We start from the raw sequence: 27384 nt of genomic DNA, 5'->3' as shown, positions 1-27384 counted from the left end.
AGGTGACAGCAGCCTAGCCCCTCAGGGGAAGGGGGACACAGGGTGTCTGCAGGGTGGGTGTCGCTCTTGGCTGAGGTCCTTCCCACTTCATGCTCACCTGCTGTGCCCATTTGCTCAACAAATATTTATTGAGTACCTTGTATGAGCTAGGTGGATTCCAGGAGGAAGCCAATAAGCAAAACCCAGATCTCTACCCAAGCAGACCTTGTACTTGATGGACAACAAAGTAGTCTGTTAGCTAGTGTTTATTTCATGAATACTGAGTGCCAGAATAATTGTAAGCAATAAGCAATCATGCAATCTCAATTTCTTTCTTTTATTTTCCTCTTTCTTTCTTTCTTTCTTTTTCTTTCTTTCTTATTCTTCTTTTTTTTTTTTTTTGACAGAGTCTAGCCCTGTCACCCAGGCTGCAGTGCAGTGATGGGATCTCAGCTCACTGCAATCTCCACCTCCCAGGTTCAAGCGATTCTCCTGCCTCAGCCTCCCAAGTAGCTGGGATTCAGACATGCAGCACCATGCCCGGCTAATTTCTGTATTTTTAGTAGACACAGGGTTTTGCTATGGTTGGCCAGGCTGGTCTTGAACTCCTGACCTCAAGTGATCTGCCTGCCTCAGCCTCCCAAAATGTTGGGATTACAGGTGTGAGCCACTATGCCCAGCCTCAATTTGTTTATTTCTTAAACACGACAGCACACACAGGACTTACTTACCCTGGGCCTTCATCAGGAAATGTCTAGGAGGAAAAGACACTTTCAATATTAACCATGACGAAACTAGCTCTGATTGAAAGATAGATGAAAAAATAAATACCAGTGTATTTCTTCCTCTCTTTTCGCTGAACTCTGTTTCCAGCTGTTTCCTGTTTTGGACTAATTTTAAATTCTGAGGCGGGGGTGGGGGGCAGGGGTGCATTTGTACCGTCTGAGTTCAGGCAGTTATCATGTTGGTCACAATTACTTGCAGTCAGATTGTATGTTTAGCATTGCATAAAAGTTATTCCCAATTGATGTTAAGAGTTGGTAATAAGTCTTCTTCCTTCCCCAAGGCCAGTCAGCATTCTCCTAGTGTTAAGCACCAGGAACACAAGGCCAAATTTGTATTTTTGTGCACATCATTTGCATACGTCTGCACCAAAAGCTTGACCCGGCAGAGTACATTGCAGACAAACTTAAATATCCTGCTCAGTACCTGAACAACAAGTGTTATATTTCTTCTTGGACTTAAAAGTAAGACTCTAACTCATTTTAGTGACTCAGAAAGCTGCATGTCCCCGTGGTTTGGAAACCCACTAGGCTGCTACATAAGAGGATCCTGCAGGTAGTGAGGAAGCCACTGTTTCCTGCAACTGTAGCCCAAGGCACCAGTCACTGAGTGGCTGCATTATCTTTCTGATACAGAAACAGTAACATTTCGGTTTGTGGAAGTCTGAGAAATTATGAATATCCAAAAACATGCTTTCAAATAGTTCCTGAGTACTTGGAATGGCAGGATCACTTACTTGAACAACATTTATTTTTCAATGATTTGAAGACCTAGGTTTGCTGACCGTATTTTCCAATAATATATGTCTGGAGGATATTGCTAATGAAAAATGAGAGTTTAAACTTAAAAATCCAGGCTTCAAAAATCGGCTCGGTGTGGTGGCTCATGCCTGTAATTCCAGCACTTTGGGAGGCCAAGTCCGGTGGATCACTTGAGGTCAGGAGTTCGGGACCAGCCTGGCCAACATGGTGAAACCTGTCTCTACTAAAAATACAAAAATTAGCTGGGTGTGGTGGCGCACGCCTGTAGTCCCAGCTACTCAGGAGGCTGAGGCAGGAGAATCCCTTGAACCTGGGAGGTGGAGGCTGCAGTGAGCGGAGATGGCACCACTGCACTCCAGCCTGGGTGACAGAGCAAGACTCTATCTCAAAAAAAAAAAAAAAAAAAAAAAAAAAAAAGTCAGCTGGAAAGATGGGGAGAAATTGAGATAGAATTAGATTGGGATAAATGGAAAGCCTGCTTTAAAAAGACACAAAACATTTCCATGGCCATAATATGAGAAAGCCCTAGTTAAAGGGCATCTGTTACATGCATTAGGAGTTGGGAGGGTGCAGGTTAGTGACCTCATGTTGAATTTGAACCACCTGTCAGGTATTTTAAAAATGCATATGGTCGGCCCGGTGCGGTGGCTCACACCTGTAATCCCAGCACTTTGGGAGGCCGAGGCAGGTGGATCATGAGGTCAGGAGATCGAGACCATCCTGGCAAACACTGTGAAACCCCGTCTCTCCTAAAAATACAAAAAAATTAGCTGGGCGTGGTGGCGGGCACCTGTAGTCCCAGCTACTTGGGGGGCTGAGGCAGGAGAATGGCGTGAACCCAGGGGGCGGAGCTTGCAATGAGAGGAGACTGTGTCACTGCACTCCAGCCTGGGCAACAGAGCAAGACTCCATCTCAAAAAAAAAAAAAAAACAGCAAACAAAAATCCATATGGTCGGCCTGGTGCGGTGGTGGCTCATGCCTGTAATCCCAGCACTTTGGGAGGCTGAGGTGGGTGGATCACCTGAGGTCGGGAGTTCAAGACCAGCCTGACCAACATGGAGAAACCCCATCTCTACTAAAAACACAAAATTAGCTGGGCGTGGTGGCACATGCCTGTAATCCCAACTACTCAGGAGGCTGAGGTGGGAGAATCGTTTGAACCTGGAAGGTGGAGGTTGCGGTGAGCCGAGATCATGCCATTGCACTCCAGCCTGGGCAACAAGAGCGAAACTCCACCTCAAAAAAAAAAAGATGGTTAAACATAGAATTGAGGTCAAGGGTCTGGGTACCCACATTCAGCTCTGGGAAGGCACCATGAGAATGTGGGGGTCCACTTGGAAGTCTGGGGGTATCTACTGAGACTGAGTGCCGTCATGGAGGGCTCGACCAGAGAACCTGGGGGAGGAAAACCTTCCAAGAGGACGAGGGGCAGGGAGTATTCAGGAATTTGAAAAGCTGTCATTGAGAAATTGGATTTATTCTGGGAAGCTTTAAAGGTCTGAAGTAGGACTAAGGGGTGGAGTTTGAAGAGCTGCAAATCTTGGTCCAATTTTTGGTAGACTGTTTCCCTATTAAAGTGACAGAGAGGTGGCCCCATGAGGTGAGCTCTGGCAGTGTGACGTTTAAGCAGAGGCTGGGCTGCTGTAGGCCAGAATGTGGCTGCCAGATTTCAGAACCCCAAGGAGGCTGCACTGCCTGACTTCCAAGGATCCTTTCCACTTCAAGGTTTATGACCTTGGCAGAGAAAATAGGAAGGGAGAGAGCTCTGAGATTTACCTGGATCAAATCCTTCATCAGAAGCCCCTCCTCTGGACTCAGCAGCAACAGTGTGAGACTCACCAGACCCTGCTTCAGCTCTTGGGCCCATGTTGAGGCCCCTCAGTCTTCCACGGAAACCTGGTCTCTAGACCCTCCCTGGAGGCTGTCGTTTAGCTGTCCAGCTCCAATGACTGGGTGACTTCTGCCCCTATAGGGAAAATCCACTCTTCTTTCTGCCCCAGTCCTCCTCCCAACAGCCAATCTATCCAGAAAGCTCTCCCTGCTGCTCTTCCCTGCCACCCCCAGTGGCTGTACCACCAAGCTGAGCTGCTCAGTGCCCTGTACACCTTCACATGTGCCGTCATTTCCTCATGGGAGCTGTGCTCCTGGAGGACACTCTCCCTGTCAATTCCTTTCTCCAGTGCAAACACCCCACTCACTCCTAAGGTGCCTAGAATGGGATTTTTAACATCTCAGGAATTCACTGAAGTGAGTTAGCTGATTTTTGCCATTTTAGAAAACGATTTCAAACAAAGATTTCTGAGAGTTTCCATCTGATGGGAAAGACGATAGCTACTGAATGTTTGGCAGAGTTCCAAGTCAGTCTTGGTTTTTATTAATACTTGTGACAGCTGTACAAGGTGGAGGGTGCTTGCTGTTTCTCAGATGGTCACATGACAGCTCAGAAAGATAAGCTCCCATGCCTAGTCAGCTACTACAGAAAGCTACCCCAGGCCTTTCTGTAGGGACAGTCCAGTGTCCTTTCTTGGCTTCAGATTGCTGCCCTCCGTCTGCAGAACAGGGACTGAATTTCATCGCCATTTACTGGTGAGCATACATTCAAGACTTCATCTCTCATAGCAGCAAGGCTTAAGCTATCAGAGCTATGAAAACGGAATCTGGCCAAAGATGTTGAGTGACGCTTCCCTGCTATTGACCACGGCTCCCTCTTCAGCCGGTCACAGGCCACCCCAGCCTCCTCCACGGAGTAGCAGGAGTGTTTCTGAGCCCTAGATTCTGAAGAGCTTGGTGCTGGGGGTTTTCCGGGGGAGTGTTCCGTCTTTTATCATAAACCTTGGCAAGGGGTGTGTGGGTGGGGCGCCACTGAAAGGCGCCTTTGTCCTCCTTCTGAAAGCCTGAAGGGAAAACGATGAAATCCCACAGAAGAGGCCGCTGGAGCCAGGCTGGGCAGGCGTGCTGGCTGCGGGGAGAACTGCGGGCTGGCCTTGCGATCTGGTTCTCATGTGGTCCCCTCTGCAGATGGCCTTGAGAAGAAACAAAGGCCTCCTTGAGGCCCCTGCCTGTGATGCGGACAGCTCATTTTCATTCTGCTGTGGTTTCCCGGGTGGCCTCGTTGAGCTTCACTGTTCTTGGGAGCCCTTTCCTTGACTACCCTTTGAACAGAGGAGAGCTATGCAAACACGCTGCGAGGGGCCTTGCGAGCCCGAGGAGGGTCTGCTTTCTGGGCCCCTGCAGAGGGCAGGGGTCGCGGGCTGGTGGCCTGCCCCGCCCAGAGAGAAAGGGCCTTGGCTTCCCCTCATTCTTCCTTCTGTTAGCTGTTTTTATTGCAAATAATTAATTAAAGTCAGTACAGCAAGAGTGGGAAAGTGGTTAATGCAATTGCCAGGTCCAGAGTCAGAGGGATGAGGCGCCGAAAGGAAAGACAACCTTGGGATCGCTCCCACTTCCTCCACTTCCCGCTGCATGGCCGGCAAGTTGGCGGCTCTCGCCTGCTCCCAGGTTTCCCAGAGTTGAGTATGGTTGACTGTGGCTGGACCAGGTTGGGTCACGTGTCAGCCCTGAGCCAATCAGCTTGCCCAGAGAGATGATGCGCCCTGAGTGGTGGGTGAACCTGGTGATAGGGCCCAGAGTGGCCAGAGAGGAAGGGCACGCACACCCCATAGACTTAGGCGACGTGGTGGACGACCTGAGGGCTGGGCGGGGGTGCTGCTCACCTACCTTGTGCCCAGTGCTTTCCCTTCCCCTTGTCCATGGTCCCCTAGCTTGGGGAGAAAGCAGGGTGCTTGCTCTACCCGCCGGTGCTGTCTCGGGGCTGCAGGGAGATGTGGCTGCCCTGCATGCGGCCTTCACTCCCGACTCACTGTGGCTTTGCAGAGCTGGAGTCCGCCCTATCTGGGCTTGGGGGCCTGCTCCTTGAGAGCGTTGTTTGGTGCCCCTGGACTGTGTTGATTCAGAAATCTGGGACCTGTTGTTTCTCGACTAAATGTCTTATCAGATCAGTCTTTCTTTTGGAGGCAAACATTTTCGGAAGTTTTGGAACCATGATGATCTATGCCTCAGACACTTGTGGTCCCTGAGAAGCTGCTGCTGGAAAAAGGGGTCCCCATCCAGATCCCAGGAGAGGGTTCTTGGATCTTGCTGGGAAGGAATCCAAGGCGAGTGGCAGAGCACGGTGAAAAGAGATAGTTTATTGAAAGCCTCTCAGTTACATAGTAGGGTGTCCTCAGCAAGAGGAGGAATGCCTCTGTTTTGTTTTTTTCTCATATAGGGGTCTTATCTATGTAAAAGCTAAGCTATGTCTCCCTGCGGGTAGGCTGACAAAGTGACATTTATTACTTTGTTGATTGAAAGAAAGCTATCCTTGGCATTTTAGTGCATAAGTACATCAAAGCATGCCTATAATCATCTTAAAAGCATATGTTATGCAATATTGGGGCATCTGGACATTCTCTTGTTGCAAGAGGTTGTCTTTGCAGGTATTAAGCTGCTTCCTCAGCTGTAAACATCTTATGACTGTGGGTCATGACTGGCAAGGAATGTGCCTTGCTAGTTTTAAGATGGAATTGATTCTAAAATGGTGTCACCATCGCTCCCCTACGCTTCTGTTCCTCTAACAAAACCCTGCCACAAGTGGACTTAAGGATAGCCTTGTCACCCTAGCAATGTGGCAGTGAATCTCTGCCAATAGCAATCTACAAATGTTAAAAACTTTTCTTTTTCTGGAAAAGTACTTTCCATGCATTAAGTATTCAAGTGCCTGTTATCCTGGCACTGGGCTGGGTGTATACGACATAAAATTTGCAGTATTGCTCCACCCCCAGACTGCTCTGCGTTTTGGCCCTCTTCCGTCTCTGATGACTTTCTCTTCCCTGTGCTGCAGGGAACTGCTGGAGACCACGTGCCGCCTGGCCAACACGCTGAAGAGGTATGGAGTCCACCGTGGGGACCGTATTGCCATCTACATGCCCGTGTCCCCATTGGCTGTGGCAGCAATGCTGGCCTGTGCCAGGATCGGAGCTGTCCACACAGTCATCTTTGCTGGCTTCAGTGCGGAGTCCTTGGCTGGGAGGATCAATGATGGTGAGGAGGTGGACATGGGGAGGGAGGAACCCTGGAGTTCCCCGATCCTTGTTCCTGGGGGCCTGGCCATCAGTGCAGAGACCACCAGAGTGCAGACATTAATAAAATGTTTCACAGACAAATGACAGATCGTACTAGGGACAGGCACATGGCCGAATGAGAATTTGTTCTGTGGGCTGAGATCTGAGTGCATTGTATTTAGCCAGGTGAAAAAGGGAGAGTTCCAGTTGGAGGGAAAAGCAGAGGCACAGGCCAAGTGGAGGAGGAGCGCAGCATGAGGGCCTAGTGGATGTGGGTGTAGTGCAGCAGGAGGGAAGTGTGGAGGTGGGATGAGGCTGGAGATGCACAGGGAAGGTCCTGCAGGTCAACAACTGAAAGGCTTCTATCCTGAGGAGCGAAGGGGTGGACCATCTTTGGGGATCTGGAGTCAGGTGAAGGGGGTCTTTCTGTCTGCATGTGGGTCAGTGTGTTTTGGACACTGTGCAGGACAATAACTTCCTTGTTTTGCTGTTGTCAAAGGACTGAGTGTCTGGATGGTGGCCCTATGTCCATGCAGTCTGATCTCTGCTCCCTGCTGTCTCCTAGAGGGAGTCCCCTGAGCTGGCTTCGCAAGGCAGGTGCCAGGTTCCAGGGGCCATTGAGAATTCTTGTGTCTCATAGTAAATAGAACTAATGGGTAGAGTTCTCAGACCCCTGTTGACCTCCCTCTGTATAAAAGGCCGGGAAGCCCTTCCCCTGCCTTTCAGTTTCTTCCCCCACGTTCAAGGGTGACGCTGCCACCTCTTTCTGTTTTTCTTCCTCTCTCTAGAACTCTGTAATACCAACTGTGTACCAGGCACTGTTCTAAGCACTCTACAAAGATTATGTCCTTTAATTTACCTTAGTTTTCATAAGTATTTTATGCAATAATACTATTATTATTCCCCTCCCCTAAATTTACTGTTGTAACCATCTTAAAGTGTACAATTCAGTCACATTAAGTACATTCACAGTGTTATGCAGTCATCATCAGTATCTAGTATCTGAAGTTTTTCATCACTCAAAATGTACACTTTACACCCATTAAGCAGACATTCTCCATTCATCCATGTTGTGGCATGTATCGGTATTTCATATTTTTAATAGGTGAAAAATATGCATTCATTAATTGATGGCCATTTGGGTTGTTTCCATTTTTTGGCTATTGTGAATAGAGCTGTTATGCATGTTCATGTATAGGAACACCTGTTTTTAATTTTGGGGGTATATACCTATGAGTGGGCTTGCTGACTCATATGGTAATTCCATGTTTAACTTATCAAAGAACTGTAAAACTGTTTTGCTAAGGAGATGCACCATTTTACATTTCCACTAATAGTGTATGCAGGCTCCAGTTTCTCTGCATCTTGTTGTTTTTCACTTTAAAAAATTATAGCCGTCATAGTAAGAATGAAGTTGTATCTCATTGTGGTTTTGATTTGCATTTCCCTAATGACTAATAATATTGAACATCTTTTATATACTTGTTGGCCATTTGTATGTTTTCATTGGAAAAAGTCTACTTAAGCTGTTTGCCCATATTTTAATTGCTTGTTTGTCTTTTTGTTGTTGAGTATGTAAGTTATTTATATATTCTGAATATTAGACCTCTATCAGATATATGATTTGCAAATATTCTCCCATTCTGTGGGTTGTCTTTTCACTTTCTCAGTAGTAAACTTTGGTGTATACAAGTTTTAAATTTTAATGAAGTCTAATTTATCTATTTTTTATTTTGTTGCTTGTGCCTTTGCTGTATTATTTGAGAAAACATTGCAAAATCTAATGCTATGAATATTTTTTCCTATGTTTTCTTTTTTTTTTGAGATGGATTCTCGCTCTGGCACCAGGCTGGAGTGCAGTGGCATGATCTCAGCTCACTGCAACCTCTGCCTCCTGGGTTCAAGTGATTCTCCTGCCTCAGCCTCCCGAATAGCTGGGATTACAGGCACGTGCCACTGCACCCAGCTAATTTTTATGGTTTAGTAGAAACAGGGTTTCACCATGTTGACCAGGATGGTCTTGATCTTTTGACCTTGTGATCTGCCCGCCTCGGCCTCCCTGTTTGTACGTTTTCTTCAAAGAGTTTAAGTTTTACCTTTTTACATTTAGATCTTTAATTTTGAGTTGATTTTTGTACAGGGTGTGAGGTAAGGGTCCAGTTTCATTCTTTGTCCTATGGCTATCCAGTGGTCCCAGCACCATTTGTTGAAGAGGCTGTTCTTTTCCCTGTTGAATGGACTTGGTACTCTTGTTGAAAATAGTTTGACCATATATGTGAGGGATTATTTCTGGGCTCTCTATCCTATTCCATTTATCATATGATTACCTATGTATCTATTGTTATCTCAGTATCAAACTGTTTTGACACTGTAGCTTTGTAAGTTTTGAAACCAGGAAGTGTGAGTCTCCCAACCTTGCTCTTCTTTTTTCAAGATTGTTTTGGCTCTTCTGGGTTTCTTGTATTTTCATAGGAATTTTAGGATTAGCTTTTCCATTTCTGCAAAAAAAGATGTTGGGATTTTGATTGCATTCAATCTGTAGAAAAATTGGAAGATATTGCCATATTGCCAATATTAATCCACAAACATGGGATATCTTTCCATTTATTTAGGTATTTTAAAATTTCTTTCAGCAATATTTAGTAGTATTCAGTGTACAAGTCTTGCATATCCTAGGCTAAATTTATTCTTAAGTATCTTATTCTTTTATGAATTTTTATAAATGGAATTGTTTTCCTAATTTCCTTTACAGATTGTTCATTGCTAATATATAGAGATACAGCTAATTTTTGCATAGTGATCTTGTATCTTGCAAATTTAATGATTTATTAGCTCTAATAAATGGTTTTTTGTGGATTCATTAGGATTTATACATATTAGATCATGTCATCTGTGAGTAGAGATAGTTTTACTTCTTCTTTTCCAATTTGGATGTCTTTTATTTCTTTTTCTTTTTCTTTTTTTTTTTTTTTGCCTGATCACTCTGGCAACAACTTCGTTTACAATGTTGAATTGCAGTGGTAAAAAGTGGGCATCCTTGTTTTGTTCCTGATCTTAGGGGGAAGGCTTCAGTCTTTTACCATTAATATGATGTTAGCTGTGGGTTTTCAGATGCTCTTTATCAATTAAGTTCCCTTCTAGTCCTGGTTTTAAGTGTTTGATCATCAAAGGGTATTGGATTTTGTCAAATGCTTGCTTTGCATCAATTGAGATGTGTTTTTTTCCTTCACTGTAGTAGTGTGATGTATTACAGTGATTGATTGTTGCATGTTGAACCACCCCTTCCTTTCCTAGGGTAAGTCCTGATTGGTCATGGTGCATTCTGTTAATATGCTGCTGGATACAGTTTGCTAGCATTTTGTGGAAGAGTTTTGCATCATTGTTTATATGAGATATTTGTCTGTAGTTTTCTTTTTTGTAGTAATCTTTGTCTGGCTTTAGTATCAGGGTAATGCTGGCCTCATAAAATGAATTTGAAAGTATCTTCTTCTCTTCAATTTTTTGGAAGAGTTTGAGAAGGATTGGTGTTAATTCTTTAAATATTTCATAGAATTCACCAGTGAAGTCATCTGGTTCTGGTCTTTAGAAAGGGAAGAAGATGGGTAAACTGAGACGCAGAGAGTTTAAGTGACTTACCTAAGGTCACATACCTAGTAAGTGACAGAGCCAGGAGTTGAACACAGACATTCTGCTGCCATAGTTGATGCTTTTGGCATTATGCTAAGCTGCCCCTTTCCTTTCTTGCTGGTGTGGCCATGGTCACCCAGTGCTTCTGTTAAGATTGTTTGAAACAAGCAATAGCAGTTGACTCTTGGTGACTTCAGCATGTGGGGATTTAGTAGCTGTGTGCTGGGGCAGCTCCCAGAACCTCAGAATTCCTAAACAACCAAGCATGGGAGGGCAGGGGCCAGGACTCTGTCCTGAAGAGGACTCTGCCCTAATATCCTTCAGCCTTTTTGTGCAGCTCTGCAGGTGCCAGGTTCCTGGGGACAAGATTCTGTTGAGATGGGTATCTGTGTCCTCTTGGGTGAATGAGGGGCTGTTTTGGTTTTCTATTGCTGTGTCACAAACTACTCCAAAACTTAGTGCTTAATACAACTGAAAACAATAAATTTTAGTATTCTAATTCATGGGTCTGTCGGACAGGAATCAGATGGGGACAGGGGAATGGCTGTTTTCTGCTCCATGACATCTGGGACATTAGTCAGGTTGACTTGAAGGGTTGGGGACTGGCGGGCCTGTCTTTCTCTCCATGTGGCCTCTCCACGTGGCTGACTTGGGCTTCCTCATAGCCTTGCAGCCTCAGCAGTCAGGCTTGTCACATGGCAGCACATGGCTCCAAGAGGAAGGAAATAGCAACTGCCAGTGTTCTACAGGCCAGGCTGACACAGGCCTGGCATCACTCTTGCCTTACTAGATTGGCCAAACCAGTCTGTGGCCATTCCAGATTCAAGGGGAGGAGATCTGGATCCTGCTTCTCTATAAGAGCAGGTGAAAGAATGTGCAGCCATCTTCAGTTGGCCACTGGGAGGTGGGTGCATATTGTGAGTCTGACTGCCAGGCTCTCACATGTCTGGGCAGCCACCTCAGTCAGCAGGCGCAGTTCCAGAGTTCAGTCCCCTGGCCTGGCTTCCAGGCTTGGACCATCCCTCTTCATTTGTCTTCCTTCTTGCTTTAGGCTGCTTGAGGAGTGGAGAGTGTTGCAGGGGAGGCTAGAGGTCAGGAGAATGGCTTTGAGAGAGACTGTGGGGGTAGAATAATGACCCACTCAGATGGCCACACTGTAATCTCCCAGAAGCTGTGCTATGTCACTTGCATGGTGAAAGGACTTTGCACATGTGAATAAGGCAATAGGATATCCACGTGGGCTCCATCTAATCCCACAGCCCTTAATGCACAGAACTTGCTCCAACTAGAGGCAGAGGAAGTGAAGCAGAAGGGGAGGTCAGAGAGATTCAAAGCAACTTTACCCACTGTTGTTGGCTTTGAAGATAAATAGGGCCACGAACCAGGGCAGGTGGTGGCTGTAGTCACTGAGAATGACCCCTGGCTGACAGTCAGCAAGGAAAGGGCGACCTTAATCCCACAGTCGCGTGGAACTGAGTTCTGCCAACCAGTGAAATGGCCTGGAGGTGGATGCTCCCCCAGAGCCAGCACATAGGAGCCAGCCCTGTCCTTGACTTTGGCCTTGTGAGACTCTGAGCAGAGAACCCCGCCAAGCCTGTCCAGACGACAGAACTGTGAGCTAAAAATGAGTGTTCTGAGCCACTAAGTTTGTGGTCATTTGTTATGGAAGCAGCAGAAAATGAACGCAGATGCTGGTACCTGCTCAAAATCAGGGAGGGAAAATCGAATCCTCCCAGAGTGGCACGTGGTTCCTGCCAGCACTCAGGCTGTGGCCCAGCCTTGGAGGGCGCCAGTGGGCCAGACATGCTCATGGTGCTCAGAAGCTCCTGGGTACCTCCTAGAGGCCTCTCCTGGAGAGCCTATTGGGCAGGGAGGCCCTGGACAGGTGCGAGTCAGGAGTGAGGTGTGCATCTTCGGAGGCAGGGAAGGAACTGCCTGCTGTGTAGTGTGATTTCAGCATGTTGCGTGGGCTGGGGTCATTGTATCCTGAGAGCTCCTGACCCCCATGAGCTTTCTTTGTCTCCCATCCCCTTGAGAAAGGTTCATTCCTTCCTGCTGGTCCATCTCCCTTCCTCGCCCATAGGGGGCTCACCTGGACCAACCCCTGCTTGGGGATGTAGGTCTGGAAAGTCTCTGATAGGCTCCACCCAACTGACTTGGTTTCCCCAGGTGAGCTATCACTGAGGCTTGAAGGGCAAAGAGTGTGTGTAGCCACGGCTCTTGGTGCCAGATGCAGGGGTGGCTGCATCTGGGCAGGTCTAGGGTATCTCTCTGACTCCCGGATGGCCCTGTGTGTGCTGGAAAATTCTCAGGGAACCCTCATGGCCATGACATCTCCAGGGCTCTTAGGAGGAGAAAGGGTGGGCATGTTGTGCAAAAGTGCTTTCAGATTTATTTAGGTGGGACTCTCCCAGAGGGGATATTGAGACCAGAGTCTGTCTTGGAAGTGTGCTAGGGCAGTGGTGGCTCTGGACGGGAATGTGGCACACATGCCTCAAATGGCTCCACACAAAGGGTAGGGAGTTGCAGGATTTGTACCACAATTATGGAGAGCCATTGGTCGAGGGTTCACCAGCACTTCTGCCCATAGCTCTGCAAGAGGCCTTTGGTGCAGAATGACTGAAAGGCCCAAGGGATGTGGGTGAGGCCCTGCCAGTCAGGGTCACAGCTGGGCATTTATCCCAGGCTCTTCCTGAGGGGCTGTGTAGTAACCCCCTGCAGCTGTGATCCCTCTGGGTCATCCCGCACTGGGGCACAGCGTGGAGGACACCTCCTTTTCCTGGAGTCTTGAGGCCCATTGTGCGTGCACCCCTCTTCCCTGCTCTGGGCCTCCCCCTAGGTTAGCCATGGAAGCTAGGGTCCTCCTGGCTTCCCCCTGGGCCTGGCTGAGCACCACTGGTCATTGAAGAGCAGGTGTGGGATCAGGAGGGCCTTCTCCTGAAGGAAAGGAGGGCAGGCAGCTCCCAGTCATCCACTGGGGTGTGGTTTCTGATCTCTGGACAGTGAAGGCTCTTGGCCCACACAAGTCACTCTAGACAGGGCCTGGCCACATGAGCAACACCTTCGGGCTTGGCCTCTGGTTGTCTTGATCTCTACCTCTCGATGTTTCTCTGTCACCTTGATTGCTGCAGGTGGCATGATGGCCCCTTTCCTGGGGTTTGCTCATGGGCAGACAAGAGAGAAAGGTGGAAGTCTGGTTGGGAAACTGTCTTTATGCTGCTGACTCAAGGAGGAAGAGTTGAGCTTCAAACTAACTTATCTCTGGTTCCTTCCCCTTAGCTTCAGAACTGGACAAAGGCCTGGTGCTTCTTCATGGCACACAAAGGCTGGAGAGCAGGCAGCCCCTCACTTTTTCCATTGAGTCTTTTGCTCAAGATTGGACAGAGTTTCTCACACTCCTAGGCCTAGATGTCCTATGTGAGTCAGAGCTATGAGGGTTAAAGTCGGGAGGAGACTGATCAGAAATGTCTGTGTTGTCTCTGTTAGCCAAGTGCAAGGTGGTTATCACCTTCAACCAAGGACTCCGGGGTGGGCGTGTGGTGGAGCTGAAGAAAATAGTGGATGAGGCTGTGAAGCACTGCCCCACCGTGCAGCACGTCCTGGTGGCTCAAAGGACAGACAACAAGGTCCACATGGGGGACCTGGACGTCCCGCTGGAGCAGGTGGGTTACCTCGCTTTGCACAGTTTGAGGAGAGGTCATATCAACTTAGCTGGCTCTGAGGCTTCTCGGGTTGTGGTTCTCAATTTGGGTTCCCTAGAGGTGCCCAGGGTTCCTCTGTGGTATTTGGTGAGCTTGAGTCCTGACTGGGAAGATATAACTCCAATACGACAAGCATGTTGGAACACTTACTGTAACACAAATGCTTGCACCCACCCTTTTGTTTTGTGTCCTTTCCACGTTTGGAATTGAATTTGGACAGGTCAGAGCAGGTGAATTCTGAATCCCGTGTGTGGAGTCCTGCTGCGGAGGGGGAGTGCTGCTGTCAGAGAAGCTGAGTGCCCTTGGTGGGCTGTTTGTTTCTTCTCCCTGCCAGGAAATGGCCAAGGAGGACCCTGTGTGCGCCCCAGAGAGCATGGGCAGTGAGGACATGCTCTTCATGCTGTACACCTCAGGGAGCACCGGAATGCCCAAGGGCATCGTCCATACCCAGGCAGGCTACCTGCTCTATGCCGCCCTGACCCACAAGGTACAGGCCTGTGCGGGCGGTGCTGGGCCCTCGGCAGGGCTCCAGGCAGGGGCAGGGCTGGAAGTCCTCCTGCTGCAGAGCAAGGCCTGTAGGTGTGAGAGGTCAGTGTTTCTTCCTGGCCTATTCGGGGCAGGGCCCCTCGAGTCCTCCCACCCTACAGCTCCTCAGGGCCCTGGCTGCCTCAAGCCCCCACTGCACTGTCTGGAAACTTCCAGATAATCTAACCGTGTAACACAGCAGCAGGACACTAAGGGCCACTCACCCAAAGATTTTTAAAAACTCTTTTTAGAACAGATACAGAAAACCGCCCAAATTAAATGTGTGGCTTAATGAATTATTATAAGGCAAATCCCACTTTGATCAAGAAGTGGAAGGCCGCCGGTTTCTCAGAAGCCCCTTCCAGGCTCATGTGGCCACAGCCCCGTCCAGCATGTCCTGATGCATCTTGTGCCCCTGCCCTGTGTTTTTATTTTGATAGTTTTGTGACCCAGATGAGCATCCGTGCGCACTGTAGCTTACTGTTGCCAATTAAAATATTGTTTTTTCTTTCGTTTTGTTTTGTTTTTTTCATGGAGTCTCACTCTGTTGTCCAGGTTAGAGTGCAGTGGTGTGATCTCAGATCACTGCAACCTTTGCCTCCTGGGTTCAAGTGACTCTCCTGTCTCAGCTTTCTGAGTAGCTGGGATTACAGGCACCTGCCACCACACCCTGCTAATTTTTTTTGTATTTTTAGTAGAGACAGAGTTTTGCCATGTTGGCCAGGCTGGTCTTGAACTTCTGACCTCAAGTGATCTGTCCGCCTTGGCCTCTCCAACTGCTGGAATTACAGGTGTGAGCCACTGTGTCCGGCCTAAAATATTGCTGATATGTCTTTTAAGTCTTTTTAAGCCTATGCTCACCCATTTCCTTACACTTGGCCATTGTCATGTCCAGCCATTTTTCTCTGGTGTCCTTTGGTCTGGGTTGTGCCTGTTGTCCCTCTGCCTCTGTGTTTCCTGCACATGGGCAGTTAGATCCTGAGATGGGATCAGGCTCCACTCAGCTGCTGTGGAAGAATAAAGGGGATTCGGATGTCTGTCCTCTCATGTTCCTCGAAGCTGATGATGCTTGATGCCATTCTTGGCCTTTTTTGCTTTTATTTTTTGTAGTTCTTAAGGGGTTTAAAAAATCGTGGCATAAGGTAATGCAAAAAGGTGTCCATGTGTTAAACATACAACTAGACGGACTCTGTGGTGTGCCCACCTGTCCTGCTGCTGGAGGCCATTTGAGGAGCCAGCTGCCTCTCACAGCTATAGACTGCAACATACGCATGCCTATTTCCTAGTGACCTGGTGTGAACATGGTGGGGTTGGGGGCAAGCTCCTGATGCTCCTTTCCTGTCTCTGCAGCTTGTGTTCGACCACCAGCCAGGTGACATCTTCGGCTGTGTGGCCGACATCGGCTGGATTACAGGACACAGCTACGTGGTGTATGGGCCTCTCTGCAATGGTGCCACCAGCGTCCTTTTTGAGAGCACCCCAGTTTATCCCAATGCTGGTAAGGATGGTGAACCCTGTTTGGGACCCCATGCTGGTGTCAGGGGAGAGAGCCTGAGGCTCGAGGCTTGTGGAGAGGTTCATGGAAGCGGGACGCCTGGGCTCTGGAGAGGGTGTGGCTCTCCAGGTCCTGCTGTCGAAATGCCCGGTGGGGCCAGGCACCGGGTCTTCAGAAAGATCCGACAGGCAGCAGCAGGGAGTCTGACTTGGTGCTGGAGGTCATCTCAAGGCCCCTGCTCCTGTGCTCCTGCCCTCTGACTTAAACTGCCCGCCTCGGGCCATCGCTTTGGCATCCTTCTCACCTCTAGGCCGCTTGCCCAGATCTAGCCCTTTCTCGAAGCCAGGGCCAGCTGCCCGCCTCTTCTGCTTCCCCAGCCCTGCCCCCTGAGCCTTCAGGGCCATCCGTCAGACCACATTATGCATGGCCTAGAACCATCTCCATTAAATTGAGATCACTTTGAGGACAAGGTGATGTCTGGCTCCCTTGGGCATCGTCCTCCCACAGAGCACAATGTCTTCAAATATTTTCTTTAATGTAAGCAGATCATGGTGGCTCTGCCCAAAGGCTCCTGCTCCATGGCGCTGACAACTGTGCATGGACTGTGTTATCACCTCCCAGTGCTCCATCCCTGCCTTCGGGGGCTGGGTGTACTCAAGGAAGAAGTTGTAGGGGCAAGACCAGGGATTAAGGGCCATGGCCTAGGTGCTGTCTCAGGCCACCACTTCAGCCCTTGGAAGCTCAGTGTCCCATGTGGAGGGGATGGTGTGGGTGGTGGGTTTACAGGAATCAGGGGTGTGCATGCAGGGCACATGGCCCTCCTCCCTAGGATACATGCAGTGGCAGCTCTACTGTCACCAGGGGAAGCACCAGTCACCACTTTAGAGCCCATGTAAGTGTGACTGAGTGAAAGCTCTGTGTTAATGCTCCATGGGTTATTAAATCCACGTAGTATCGCCTTGAACTAGGCCATCACCCTAAGCCAGGTGAAGACCGTTCCTGAATGTGCCACTCATGGATCTGGGGAGTGCTTGGAGGAGAGCAGCCACTGGGGACCTGTCCCATGGGGCTTCTTTCCATCTTTCACTGGCAGGGGTGGGGGGTTGGGGGGATCCCTTTTATATGGACATACGTGCGTCTACACATGCCCAGCACTCAGGAAGTCTTGGCTGATCTCTGAGTTTAAAGTAAATCATGTCAGCTCTCCTGCTGACAGTGAATTTCGGCCTTTCTGTAGGTCGGTACTGGGAGACAGTAGAGAGGTTGAAGATCAATCAGTTCTATGGCGCCCCAACGGCTGTCCGGCTGTTGCTGAAATACGGTGATGCCTGGGTGAAGAAGTACGATCGCTCCTCCCTGCGGACCCTGGGGTCAGGTGAGCGGCCTGCCCTGCAGCAGGAGAGGGTGTGCTTGCCCTAGACCCTCAGAGCCAATACAGGCTTCAGCAGGACTTCAGTCATGAAGCTGCCTGGCTTTGTATGTGTGAATTCATGCAATGCCAGACCGGATCTGGTAGAAAGCACCAGCACTTCTTCCCACCTGTAAGCCCCTCCCCAGAGCTGGCAGCAGTTACCAGTCTGGGGAACAACATTCCAGACATTTTCTGTGCCGTTGTTTCTGTGCCCAATTTCTGTGGCTTAATCTTCATTAGGAATACTTACCCACTCAATAAGTTAAGGGCCAAGTCAGTTCTTTAGTGGCTGCATGGGATTTAATTGTATAACTTAGCTGGGTGTGGTGGCAAAGGCTGAGGTGGGAGGATTGCTTGAGCCCAGGAGTTTCAGGCTGCAGTGAACTAGGATTGCACCACTGCGCTCCAGCCTGGTGACAGAGTGAGACTCAGTCGTCTAAATAATAATAATAATAATAATAATAATAATAATAATAGTATAACTACAGTTTGCTAAACACTGCCCCATAGTTGGACCTTTTGATTGTCTCCAAGTCCGTGGAGTGGATACCATCCTGCACTTTTGCCCTGCTGTTACTGTAGACATTTCCAGGCAGACGGTTCAAAGCTTAGGCCTATTAGTAATGTTGATGGATATTGCCAAGTCACATGGAAACATTTTGGAAACGTGATGGTCGCGTGGTTTTGACAGTATCGGCAGTGTCTGTCCTTTGGGCTGGTGCCGGGAGGGACTGGGTGCCGGTGACTGCTGTTCTCTCTCCTGTCCCTGCCACGTTTCATGTCTGCCTTGACATGTGTGGTCACGCATGGTCAGCCACCAGCTTGGTGGCTTTTCACCGGGGAAGCATGCAGGGCAGTGACCATGGAAGAGTGTCCCATTCTGCCACATGCATCCTTGGGAAGGGAGCATGTACCACCCAGTGAACATGTGATTTCACTACTGCTGGGTGACCACGAGGCCATGCGGGCATCTGGGCCACAGGCTGAGAGGCACAGCAGCTGGGGCTGTGCCCTGCAGAGCTCACCACTTGTTCCCAAATATGAGATGGGGATGAGACCTACCTACAGGGTGGTGATGATGCCACAGAGGGTCAGATGTGAGCCTTAGTGTAATGTTTAGCATGGAGGTGATTAATGGGGAGAGCTCCTGAGGAATAGCAGGCACCCAATGACTCCTCCTCTTTTCCCTTATTTTCCCCATTAACAGTAAAAATCTTCTGTTTCTCAAAGAGCTTTCTAGATTAAAAAGCAGGAGGAGTTTGAATACTATTAATAAGAGCAAATATGTATTAAATGCCTTTATCTTCACATCAATCCTTTGAGCAAACAGCAGATGTTGCTTCACATTACAGAGAAGGAAGAGGAGGCACAGAGAGGTCAGAGAACCTGCCTGAGGTCACTCAGCAAGTAGGGCAGCCTGTGTTGAACCCAGCACTTGGTTCTAGAGTCCATCAAACTCACTCTGCCTCCCACCTGATTGATGGGCTCTGTGCCCCCACCCTGTACCCTCAACAGGTCCTAGGGTCCTGGTTCACTCTGCTTCCCTTCCCATACTGTCCCCTCCACCTCTCAGAAAGAGTATGGGGCTCCTTTCTAGGTGGTGTATCTTAGTTTGCTTTGTGCTGCTGTAATAGAATACCCTGAAATTGGGTGATTTATAATGAACAGAAATGTATTGGTTCACATTTCTGGAGGCTGGGAAGTCCACATCAAGGTGTTGACGTCTGGTGAGGGCCTTCTTGCTGCATCGTCCCATGGTGGAAGGGCAAAGAGAGGGCAAGAGAGAGCAAGAGGAGGTTGAACTCACCCTTTTATAATGGCACCAATCCCACTCATGAGGGTGGAAGCCTCTTGGCATAATCACCTCATAAAGGTTCCACCTCTTAATACTGTTACAATGGCAATTACATTTCAACGTGAGATTTGGAGGGGACAAACATTCAAGCCATAACAAGTGGTGAGTTTGGGTGGTCTCTCTTGGCATGCTGGAGCTGGGCTTGAAAGGCCCGTGTGATTCTGACTGCCTGGGCCATGCAGTGCTTGGGGACTGGGAACAAACAGCGGGGTGGCCAGGGCCATAGAAACTCTCCCAGATCCTCTAGGTGTTTTCAGCAGGGCCACCTGAGTGGGCCCTAGGCATTAGGTGTGGACAGGGCTGAAGGGCAAGATTTGGTTTTCCAGATACACTCATGGGATTTGTCTCCTGAAGGAAGATTCACGGGGTCCAATGACAAGGGGTACCACCCTAAGTGCATTTCAGGAAGGGGTGTGCTCTGGCAGCTGCATTAGAGTGGGATGTGTATCCCAGCAGCCTCTGCCTCACCTAGGGGTCCCCACAGACTTGGAACACCTCTGAGCCAGGGGGCCAGCCCCCAGCAGAGGCTCAGCTGGGTTTTGTGTATTTAGCTGGTTGATAGGCACATTCCTATTCCTGTTGCATAACCGGTTCTAGCCGCAGAGCCCTGCGGGAGGCCAGGTGCTAATCACACACCTCACTGTTCTGTTCTCGGTATACAGTGTTGGCAGGCAGTGTGGCGTCCTGTGATGTCTTGCACCTGGGGCTCCCAGCACCTCGGAGCAGTGCTGGGGGCAGTGTGTTCCACACCTTGGCCAGGGCCAGCGCTGTGCTGGCACACCTGTCGGTGCAATTCCACAGCCCAGACCCATTCCAGGCAGCTGGGATCAGCCCTCACCACATTTAATCTGTTGAGTCGTCAGAATCCCACTCACTCAAGACACTCCCCCTAGATTTGTATTTCTCAAAGCTTTTTTAAACTTTCAATTTCATAAGTAATACATGGATATGCTCTTGTGAAAAGAAGAAATTGGAGCATTGTACTTAAAGCTGATGTCCTTAGGAGCTGGGCGTGGTGGTACATGCCTGTAGTCCCCCGGCTACTTGGGAGGCTAAGATGGGAGGATCCTTGAGCCCCAGAGGTCGAGGTTGCAGTGAGCCATGATTGTGCCACTGCACTCCAGTCCAGGCAACAGAGCAAGATCCTTGTCTCTCTCTCAAAAAAAAAAAAACTGAAGTTTTCCTCGACCTCCGCTCCAGGGGTTGTTGCTCCTGTGCCTTCGGCCCTGTCTCCGCAGTTAAGTTCCTGTAGTGGATGCAGCTCTGTTAAATGATGTTTTCTTTAACACCAAAGTTACCACACCGTGCTATTATGCTGTAACGTTTCTTTTAAGATTGTAGAATATGCATTTTTCCACATGCATCTGCCCTGCTGTGGGGATTGCCCTGGCTTGTGTGGTCACATCCCCGTGGCTGGGTGCAGGCTGTCGGTCTCCCAGTGTGTCCACCAGCGCTGCGGGGCATCTCCCTGCCCCTTGTGGATGTTCTGAGTGCAGGTGTGACACACAAGACACTGAGCTACCCATGTGGCCAGCACTGATCATGCAGCATGGACGCGGGGGCCACTGCCGGGACAGGCTGTGGGTTGTAAGTTGTCCTGAGCAAGAGGCAACCACGAGCAGGAGAGTATTTCAGTGTTTTAGTGACAGCACATCTAGCCTGGTGAGTTCTGGCTGAGTGCTGGTCTGGTGTGGAAATGTCATGAGGTAGACACTGAGAATCCTAGGGTGTACACATATCTTCTTCCTTTCTATTGATATAATGTATACTAAAGGGTACAGATGTTAAGTGTTCAACTTGAGAGATGTTTACGTGTATAAGTGCTACAGAAATTCCTAGTCCCCCGAAGCCCCCTTATGGCTCCTCCCAGTCACGGGAGTTACCTGAGCCATGACCACAGTGTGGCCTGCATCACCACGGACAGATCTGGCTGCACTTGAACCTCAGCTGGGTGGGATCACACAGCGCACCCCTCCCTTGCTCAGCGTCATGCCTCAGACTCACCCATGCCGCTGTGGGTCGTGGAGGTTCGCCATCTTCTTTGCAATGTGGCATTCCTCTGCAGGAGCGTGCCATGTTGTATTTAGCCACCTACTCCTGAGGGATGTGTGTGGTTTCTAACATGAGCAGAGCTGCTGAGGACACCCTTTACATAGCCACTTCTGGTGGCATCTGCAGTCATTTCTGTGGGGTGTACGTCAGGGGTCATGTTTTGAGGTGTTTAGCTGTAGTAGATTCTGCCCCAAGCAGTTGCTCAAAGTAGTTGTATTGGATGTATGGAGTTTTAAATGTTAAGAGAAACATCCAGATTGCTCCTCAAAATTGCTGAACCAAATTACCCTCCTAATGGTGTCTGTGAAATCCTGTTTTCCCCACATTCTTACTGGCTTTTTGATATCAATCATCTAATGGTAAAAACACGTCACGGTCATGTGCATTTCTCTGATGACCATAAATATGGTACGTCTCACTGCATTTTCAGGTCTCCTTGTATGTTCTTCAAAAACAAAAATTACGGAGCTGTTTTCTCCTTAAAAATCTCTTTATTTGGCTGGGCACAGCGGCTCACACCTGTAACCCCAGCACTTTGGGATGCCAAGGCAGGTGGATCACCTGAGGTCAGGAGTTCGAGACCAGCCTGGCCAACATGGTGAAACCCCGTCTCTACTAAAAATACAAAAAATTAGCCGGGTGTGGTGGCAGGCGCCTGTAATACCAGCTACTCGGGAGGCTGAGGCAGGAGAATCGCTTGACCCTGGGAGGTGGAGGTTGCAATGAGCCAAGATCATCCTGGGCGACAGAGTGAGACTCAGTCTCAAAGAAAAACAAAAACAAAAAACAAAAAACAAAACTTCCTTTTGGTTTCAGGTTTATTTGCAGCCTGTTAACATCTTTTTCTTTTCTGTGTGGTTTCAGTTGGAGAGCCCATCAACTGTGAGGCCTGGGAGTGGCTTCACAGGGTGGTGGGGGACAGCAGGTGCACGCTGGTGGACACCTGGTGGCAGACAGGTGAGGAGGCCTGGGGAACAGGTTCCGGTCTAAGTGCTGGGTCTGCAGGGTTGGGTGTGAGGCTGGGACTGGGGTCCGAGCTCTCAACAGCAGGTGCGATAGAAGACGCATCAACGCCCGAGATTGCGGAAACCCTGGGGCCTAGAGTGAGGGAACTCAGAGGTCGCCTGGCTGCTGTTTCCCAGCTGTGGGACCTCTTGCCACAACTTCTCTGAGTCTCAGTTTCCTCCTTTGTGAGGTGGGGGTGCCCCCCACACACCCGGGTGAGGGTGAACTGAGGTGACACAGCCCAGCTTGCTGCCCAAGGCCTGGTGTGCAGCAGGAGCTCAGGGGCCATGTCCCTTCCTAGTGCCCGTTTCTGAACAGGGGAACATCTGATGAGACAGGCCCCATCTTCTAAGGTAGCATGAGTCTAAATTTAACTTTTAGTGGGAAAAGAAATTTTTCCTATGACATTTTGTTTGGATTTGTCCCCCCTTCTCTTGGGCATCTGACTTATTAGGAGGCTTGGGGCGAGAGACCACCATAGATGTAATGAATGTAACTATCTGAGGGCTCATCCTCAAGCCAGAAAATGAGGTGTTCCCATGGGACAGTCCTATCCATTCGGGAAAACCCGGGACAGAGATTCTCTAGCTGAGTCTCTGGGGCATTTTCCTGGTACAGGCTGGAAATAATGTGAGGGTAGGATTTGAGGGCATCTTTTTTCGTTGTTGGGTTCATGTCAAACAGGCGCTGGCCCAGAAGCAGTTCTTTTTCCCCATCTTCATGTGCAAGTGGGCTCTGCCCTTTCCCACTTCAAGCAAGGGCCTGACATGGCGAGGGGGCCTGCACCTGACTGTGGGATGCCAGAGCTCCTGGGGCTGAGGCCACCGTGGGGCCGCCTCTCGTATCCGCAGTGGAGGGCACCAGACCCACATCTGGTTTGCCTCAAAGATCGTTGTGCCCCTGAGGCGTTTCCTTGCCTACAACAGGGACAGTCCCACCCACCACCCACTCTGGATACACGTATCCCTGGGTCTGGGGCCAATTATGCATTTCTTTCTTGTCGTACCTGCAGAAACAGGTGGCATCTGCATCGCACCACGGCCCTCAGAAGAAGGGGCGGAAATCCTCCCTGCCATGGCGATGAGGCCCTTCTTTGGCATCGTCCCTGTCCTCATGGATGAGAAGGTGTGTATGGGCCTCCCCCACATGGGGGTCATGTGCTTGCCCTCCCTTGTCCCTGCCTGCCCAGCCCAGCTCCCTCCTGTGTGCCCAGGTCTATACCTGGCAGGAGGCTGCTGACCTCGCAGTGTTCACTGCAGCTGGTATCGTGCACTGGGTAGCGGCCACACAGGCAGCTTGGGGCCCTCCTCAGGGGCAGAGGGGAGAGCTATGGACAGCTCCCTTGAGGGCAGGGCTTGCCATTTTTTGGCACACTTCTCACCCAGAGCATGCCCTCTCTCATGTGCATGTCCGGGGTCTACAGGGCAGCGTCGTGGAGGGCAGCAACGTCTCCGGGGCCCTGTGCATCTCCCAGGCCTGGCCAGGCATGGCCAGGACCATCTATGGCGACCACCAGCGATTTGTGGATGCCTACTTCAAGGCCTACCCAGGTGAGCAGGCTGTCAGGGACCCTCTCATTCCTTTTCAGCTGACTGCTGGAATCTTATTCTCAGAAAACATTTTTAATGGGATTTGAGTGCAGCGTAGCACAGTGGCCAGGAACAGGTGCTCCCGAGGCCAGAGTTTGACTCCGCCCCCCTCTCCCTTTGCTGTACCTCCCTGGCTTTCCTTATCTTGACATTGGGAGTGATTCCCGGCTCGGGGACTTTCTTGGGGCTACTTAGGTGTGGGTGTGAAGTCCTGCACTGCAGCCAGGCCTGTGGTAGGATCCTGTTAGCTACGGCTGGGAGTTTTCTTCCAGTTTACTTTTATTTTTTCCCAGTTTCCCTTTTTGTCCTTGGGTTGGAAATTTGTATGAACGCTGTCTCCTCTGTCTTGTTGGAACCAGTAATTTTCAGTCTCAAGCTTGTAAACAAGACTCAGTGTTTTGGAGAAGCATCATGGATGTGCTGCTTGTATACCTTCTGCTCCCCAAAGTCTCGATGTCTTGGAGCCACCTGTCCATGCTCTAGAACATAGGAAAGCATCGGAGTTGCAAGGAGGGCCAATGGGCGAGACTTTGGCCGCGTGCTGGGCTGCAGAGCTTCACGCTTACTGAGGTGGGGACGTGGGTCCTGGCTCAGGGTTCCTGGTGCTGAATTTCCCTGCTGTGGTGCAGGTTATTACTTCACTGGAGACGGGGCTTACCGAACTGAGAGCGGCTATTACCAGATCACAGGGCGGATGGATGATGTCATCAACATCAGTGGCCACCGGCTGGGGACCGCAGAGATCGAGGACGCCATCGTGAGCACAGGCTGGGCCTCCCCCTTCGCTCCTGCACCTCCCTGATGCCCCTGTGGACCTGCAAGTCGGGGTGGGAGTCCCTGGCCCGAGTCACTTCTAGCCCCCGGGGCCGCCACATTTTACCCTTTTGTTCTCTGTTGTACACAGGCCGACCACCCTGCAGTGCCGGAAAGTGCTGTCATTGGCTACCCCCATGACATCAAAGGAGAAGGTGAGTGTTCTGGAGATGAGCTCCTCCATGATTCCTGACCCCACACCCATTATGGGCACCTCTGTACGAGGAGCAGACTCTGGAGAATGGGATGATAGGGGATACTGTGGGCCAAGCTCTCGGTGTTCTTCTCTCTCAAGTGGAAACTGTAGGGGAGGACGCTGAACAGCACTCGTGTTCGGTCAGGTTTCTGAAATGCCCTGGTTCTGCTGTCCTTTCAGGACACACATCCACAGTGGCCAAGACCCAGTTGGGTTTGGCTAAGCTTGGGGGGTTTCCCCCTCTGTCCATGGTGTATCTGGTGGGGACACCGTCCAGCCCCATTACAGAAAGTTTATGAGAAAATGTCCAGCCTCACGTGTCCTCACGGGCTTGGTCATAGCACTCAAGCCAGCTCTGCAGCCGCCATGCGTGTGTGCCAGAGTGTACTCTGGAGTGTGCAGGCTGTGTGCTGCGCTGGGACTCTTTGGACGAATCTGACCTGTGGTTCCCACTGCACAGTGACATGCTGGGGGAATGCAGAATGAGGGACTAGAATGGTCTTTACCAAGGCCTTGCTTTGTTTCGAGTCTGCCAGCTTCTTGGTGGCTGGGTCTGGGAAGGGGCGGGAGCACCTAGGTGTTGCAATGCCAGGTCCATCCGGGCACACTGCCTGGCCTGGCGTGACTTGGACACACACTGACCCCATGCCAGGGCACTGCTGGGCAGACTGGTTTCTCCTGCCCTGCCCAGTGGCCTGGGGTCAGGCTTGCCCTCCCGCTGGCAGGCCACCCTGTGTCACAGTGTGTCCCAGATGTCACCTGCCTCCCTGCACTTCTATGTGCCGTTGTTCCATTATTTGCTTAAATGCTCTCTTTAAATTGATGCATTGCAAGATTGAGAATTTGTTTCAGTGCTTTACAAACAGCATTTTCAGTTGCCATGGAAAGGCTATGCTGGTAAGGCTGGGATGTGGGAGAGAGCTGGTAGGGACCCCTGCCCGGTGACATGTCCAGATGTGATCAGGAGGGTCAGAGAGGACGGAGACAAGGACAGTTTCTCAGGTGTGACTAGGGTAACTTAGTGCCCCCCTGAGGGTACCTCGCTCTGGCAGGAGCCTGGGCCCCTCCTCTGAGGACTCCTGCATTTCACCTCTCTGGGCTGGGGGTCCACAGGGCACTGATGTGTCCTGGGATTTGAAAGCCCCATCTATGTCTGCGTCCAGTGGCTGAGCCAGTACTCCCTGGGGCCACTGAGAGGGGTCCGGGCATGGTCCACTGTGTCTGGGGGTTCAGCAGCCCCTGGATTGAACTCCATAAAGCAAGTGCAAGATCAAGGAAAGGACAATGGAAGTGACCTTTAGACAAATGTTTGGGCATCACAATCACTGTCTTTCATAGGGCAGCCTAGCCTTAGTTCTGTTGGGGTGGTGTTGGGGCATGGTCTGCTGTGGACGCTGCTGCCCAGGGCATGTTCTGCGTGTGTGGAGCTATTGCAAGTCTGGTGTTGCCAGGCTTCTTAATGTCTGCCAGATGTGTGGGGAGAATTTGTGTATCGTGTGTGATGATGTGCATTTTCTTGATTTCTAATGAATTTGAGTATCCCTTCTATAATTATGAAGAGCTGATGAACAGCTCTTGGTTGGCTCTAAAGCTGCCTGTGAATATCATATATTTGTCCCCACTCTCTCTGCTTTGCACCAGCTCTGAAAAAGGGCAGCCCCTGGACCTTGTCTAGGACCTAGACCCAGCAAGCCTCTGGTGCTGCTGGCCAGGCTCTTGTCTCTCTTGTCTCCAGTGTCCTGAGCCTTGCCTGCCTCCTCCTGGCTCTTAACTGGCTCCTCCACCCATGTGGAAAGTTTCCTCCCTCCAGCACCATCCTCAGAACTCAACAGTCTAGGCCTACTTCTGATCCCATATCAACGACCAAGAAGAGAAAAATGGTGTTCATTCTCTCAAAGATCTAACAGCCTAGTGGGGTGGCAGCAGGGGGACTAACAGCTGTTCCGGCATAGCATGTGCCATAAACTAGATTCATGGGTGGCATCAGGAAAGGCTTCACAGAGCAGGAGGTGGCTGAACTGAGTCTTGAGGGATGAATAGGAGTTTGCCACATGGATATGGGAAGGCCTTTCAGGCAAAGGCTGTAGGTCTTTACAGATCGTAGCTTGTTCAGAAAACCAATCATCCATTCATGCACTTAACAACCATGTGTTGAGCACCTCCTGTGTTCCAGGCATGGTTCTAGATGCTGGGGACACAGCAGTGAGTGAGAAGGTCTCTGACCCCATAGAGCTAGCATGCTGGAGGGGTCAAGAGTAGAGGAGAGAGACAAAGAACAAGAAAGATGATCACCAAGGAAATGACACAGTCAGTTAGGTGCTACATGCCAGGCGAAGAATGGGTGAAGGTGGCATGGGGAGTTAGGTGCTACATGCCAGGGGAAGAATGGGTGAAGGTGGCATGGGGTTGGGGCAGATGAGCAGTAGGAGACCACACATATATAGAAGCTTCGAGGGAGAGACAGAGCACCTTACAGGCCAGTGGGGATGGGT

At 50.0% G+C, this 27384-nt stretch overlaps 1 protein-coding gene across 3 annotated transcripts in view; it reads left to right on the top strand.

Annotated features, from left to right (window-relative positions):
- The window catches only part of ACSS1 (acyl-CoA synthetase short chain family member 1), a 54600-nt gene that overhangs the window by 23510 nt on the left and 3706 nt on the right, over positions 1 to 27384 (top strand). The window contains exons 1-11 of one of the 3 annotated variants that reach the window (XM_054541655.2): positions 4749 to 4993; positions 6404 to 6603; positions 13737 to 13912; positions 14286 to 14438; positions 15827 to 15974; positions 17209 to 17346; positions 22154 to 22246; positions 23307 to 23419; positions 23718 to 23844; positions 24513 to 24640; positions 24788 to 24851. In XM_054541655.2, coding sequence (XP_054397630.1) covers positions 4926 to 4993; positions 6404 to 6603; positions 13737 to 13912; positions 14286 to 14438; positions 15827 to 15974; positions 17209 to 17346; positions 22154 to 22246; positions 23307 to 23419; positions 23718 to 23844; positions 24513 to 24640; positions 24788 to 24851 — 1408 coding nt within the window. In that variant the 5' untranslated portion in view covers positions 4749 to 4925. Of the gene's footprint in view, positions 1 to 4748; positions 4994 to 6403; positions 6604 to 13736; positions 13913 to 14285; positions 14439 to 15826; positions 15975 to 17208; positions 17347 to 22153; positions 22247 to 23306; positions 23420 to 23717; positions 23845 to 24512; positions 24641 to 24787; positions 24852 to 27384 lie in introns of those variants that run through there. The other 2 variants (XM_024238604.3, XM_054541653.2) reach the window with 2 other exon arrangements.

The sequence above is a fragment of the Pongo abelii genome, chromosome 21, assembly GCF_028885655.2.
Source record: "Pongo abelii isolate AG06213 chromosome 21, NHGRI_mPonAbe1-v2.0_pri, whole genome shotgun sequence".
NCBI classification, from domain to species: domain Eukaryota; kingdom Metazoa; phylum Chordata; class Mammalia; order Primates; family Hominidae; genus Pongo; species Pongo abelii.
The sequence above is the reverse complement of the archived record's forward strand: the minus strand, read 5'-3'. Positions and strand labels throughout refer to the sequence as shown.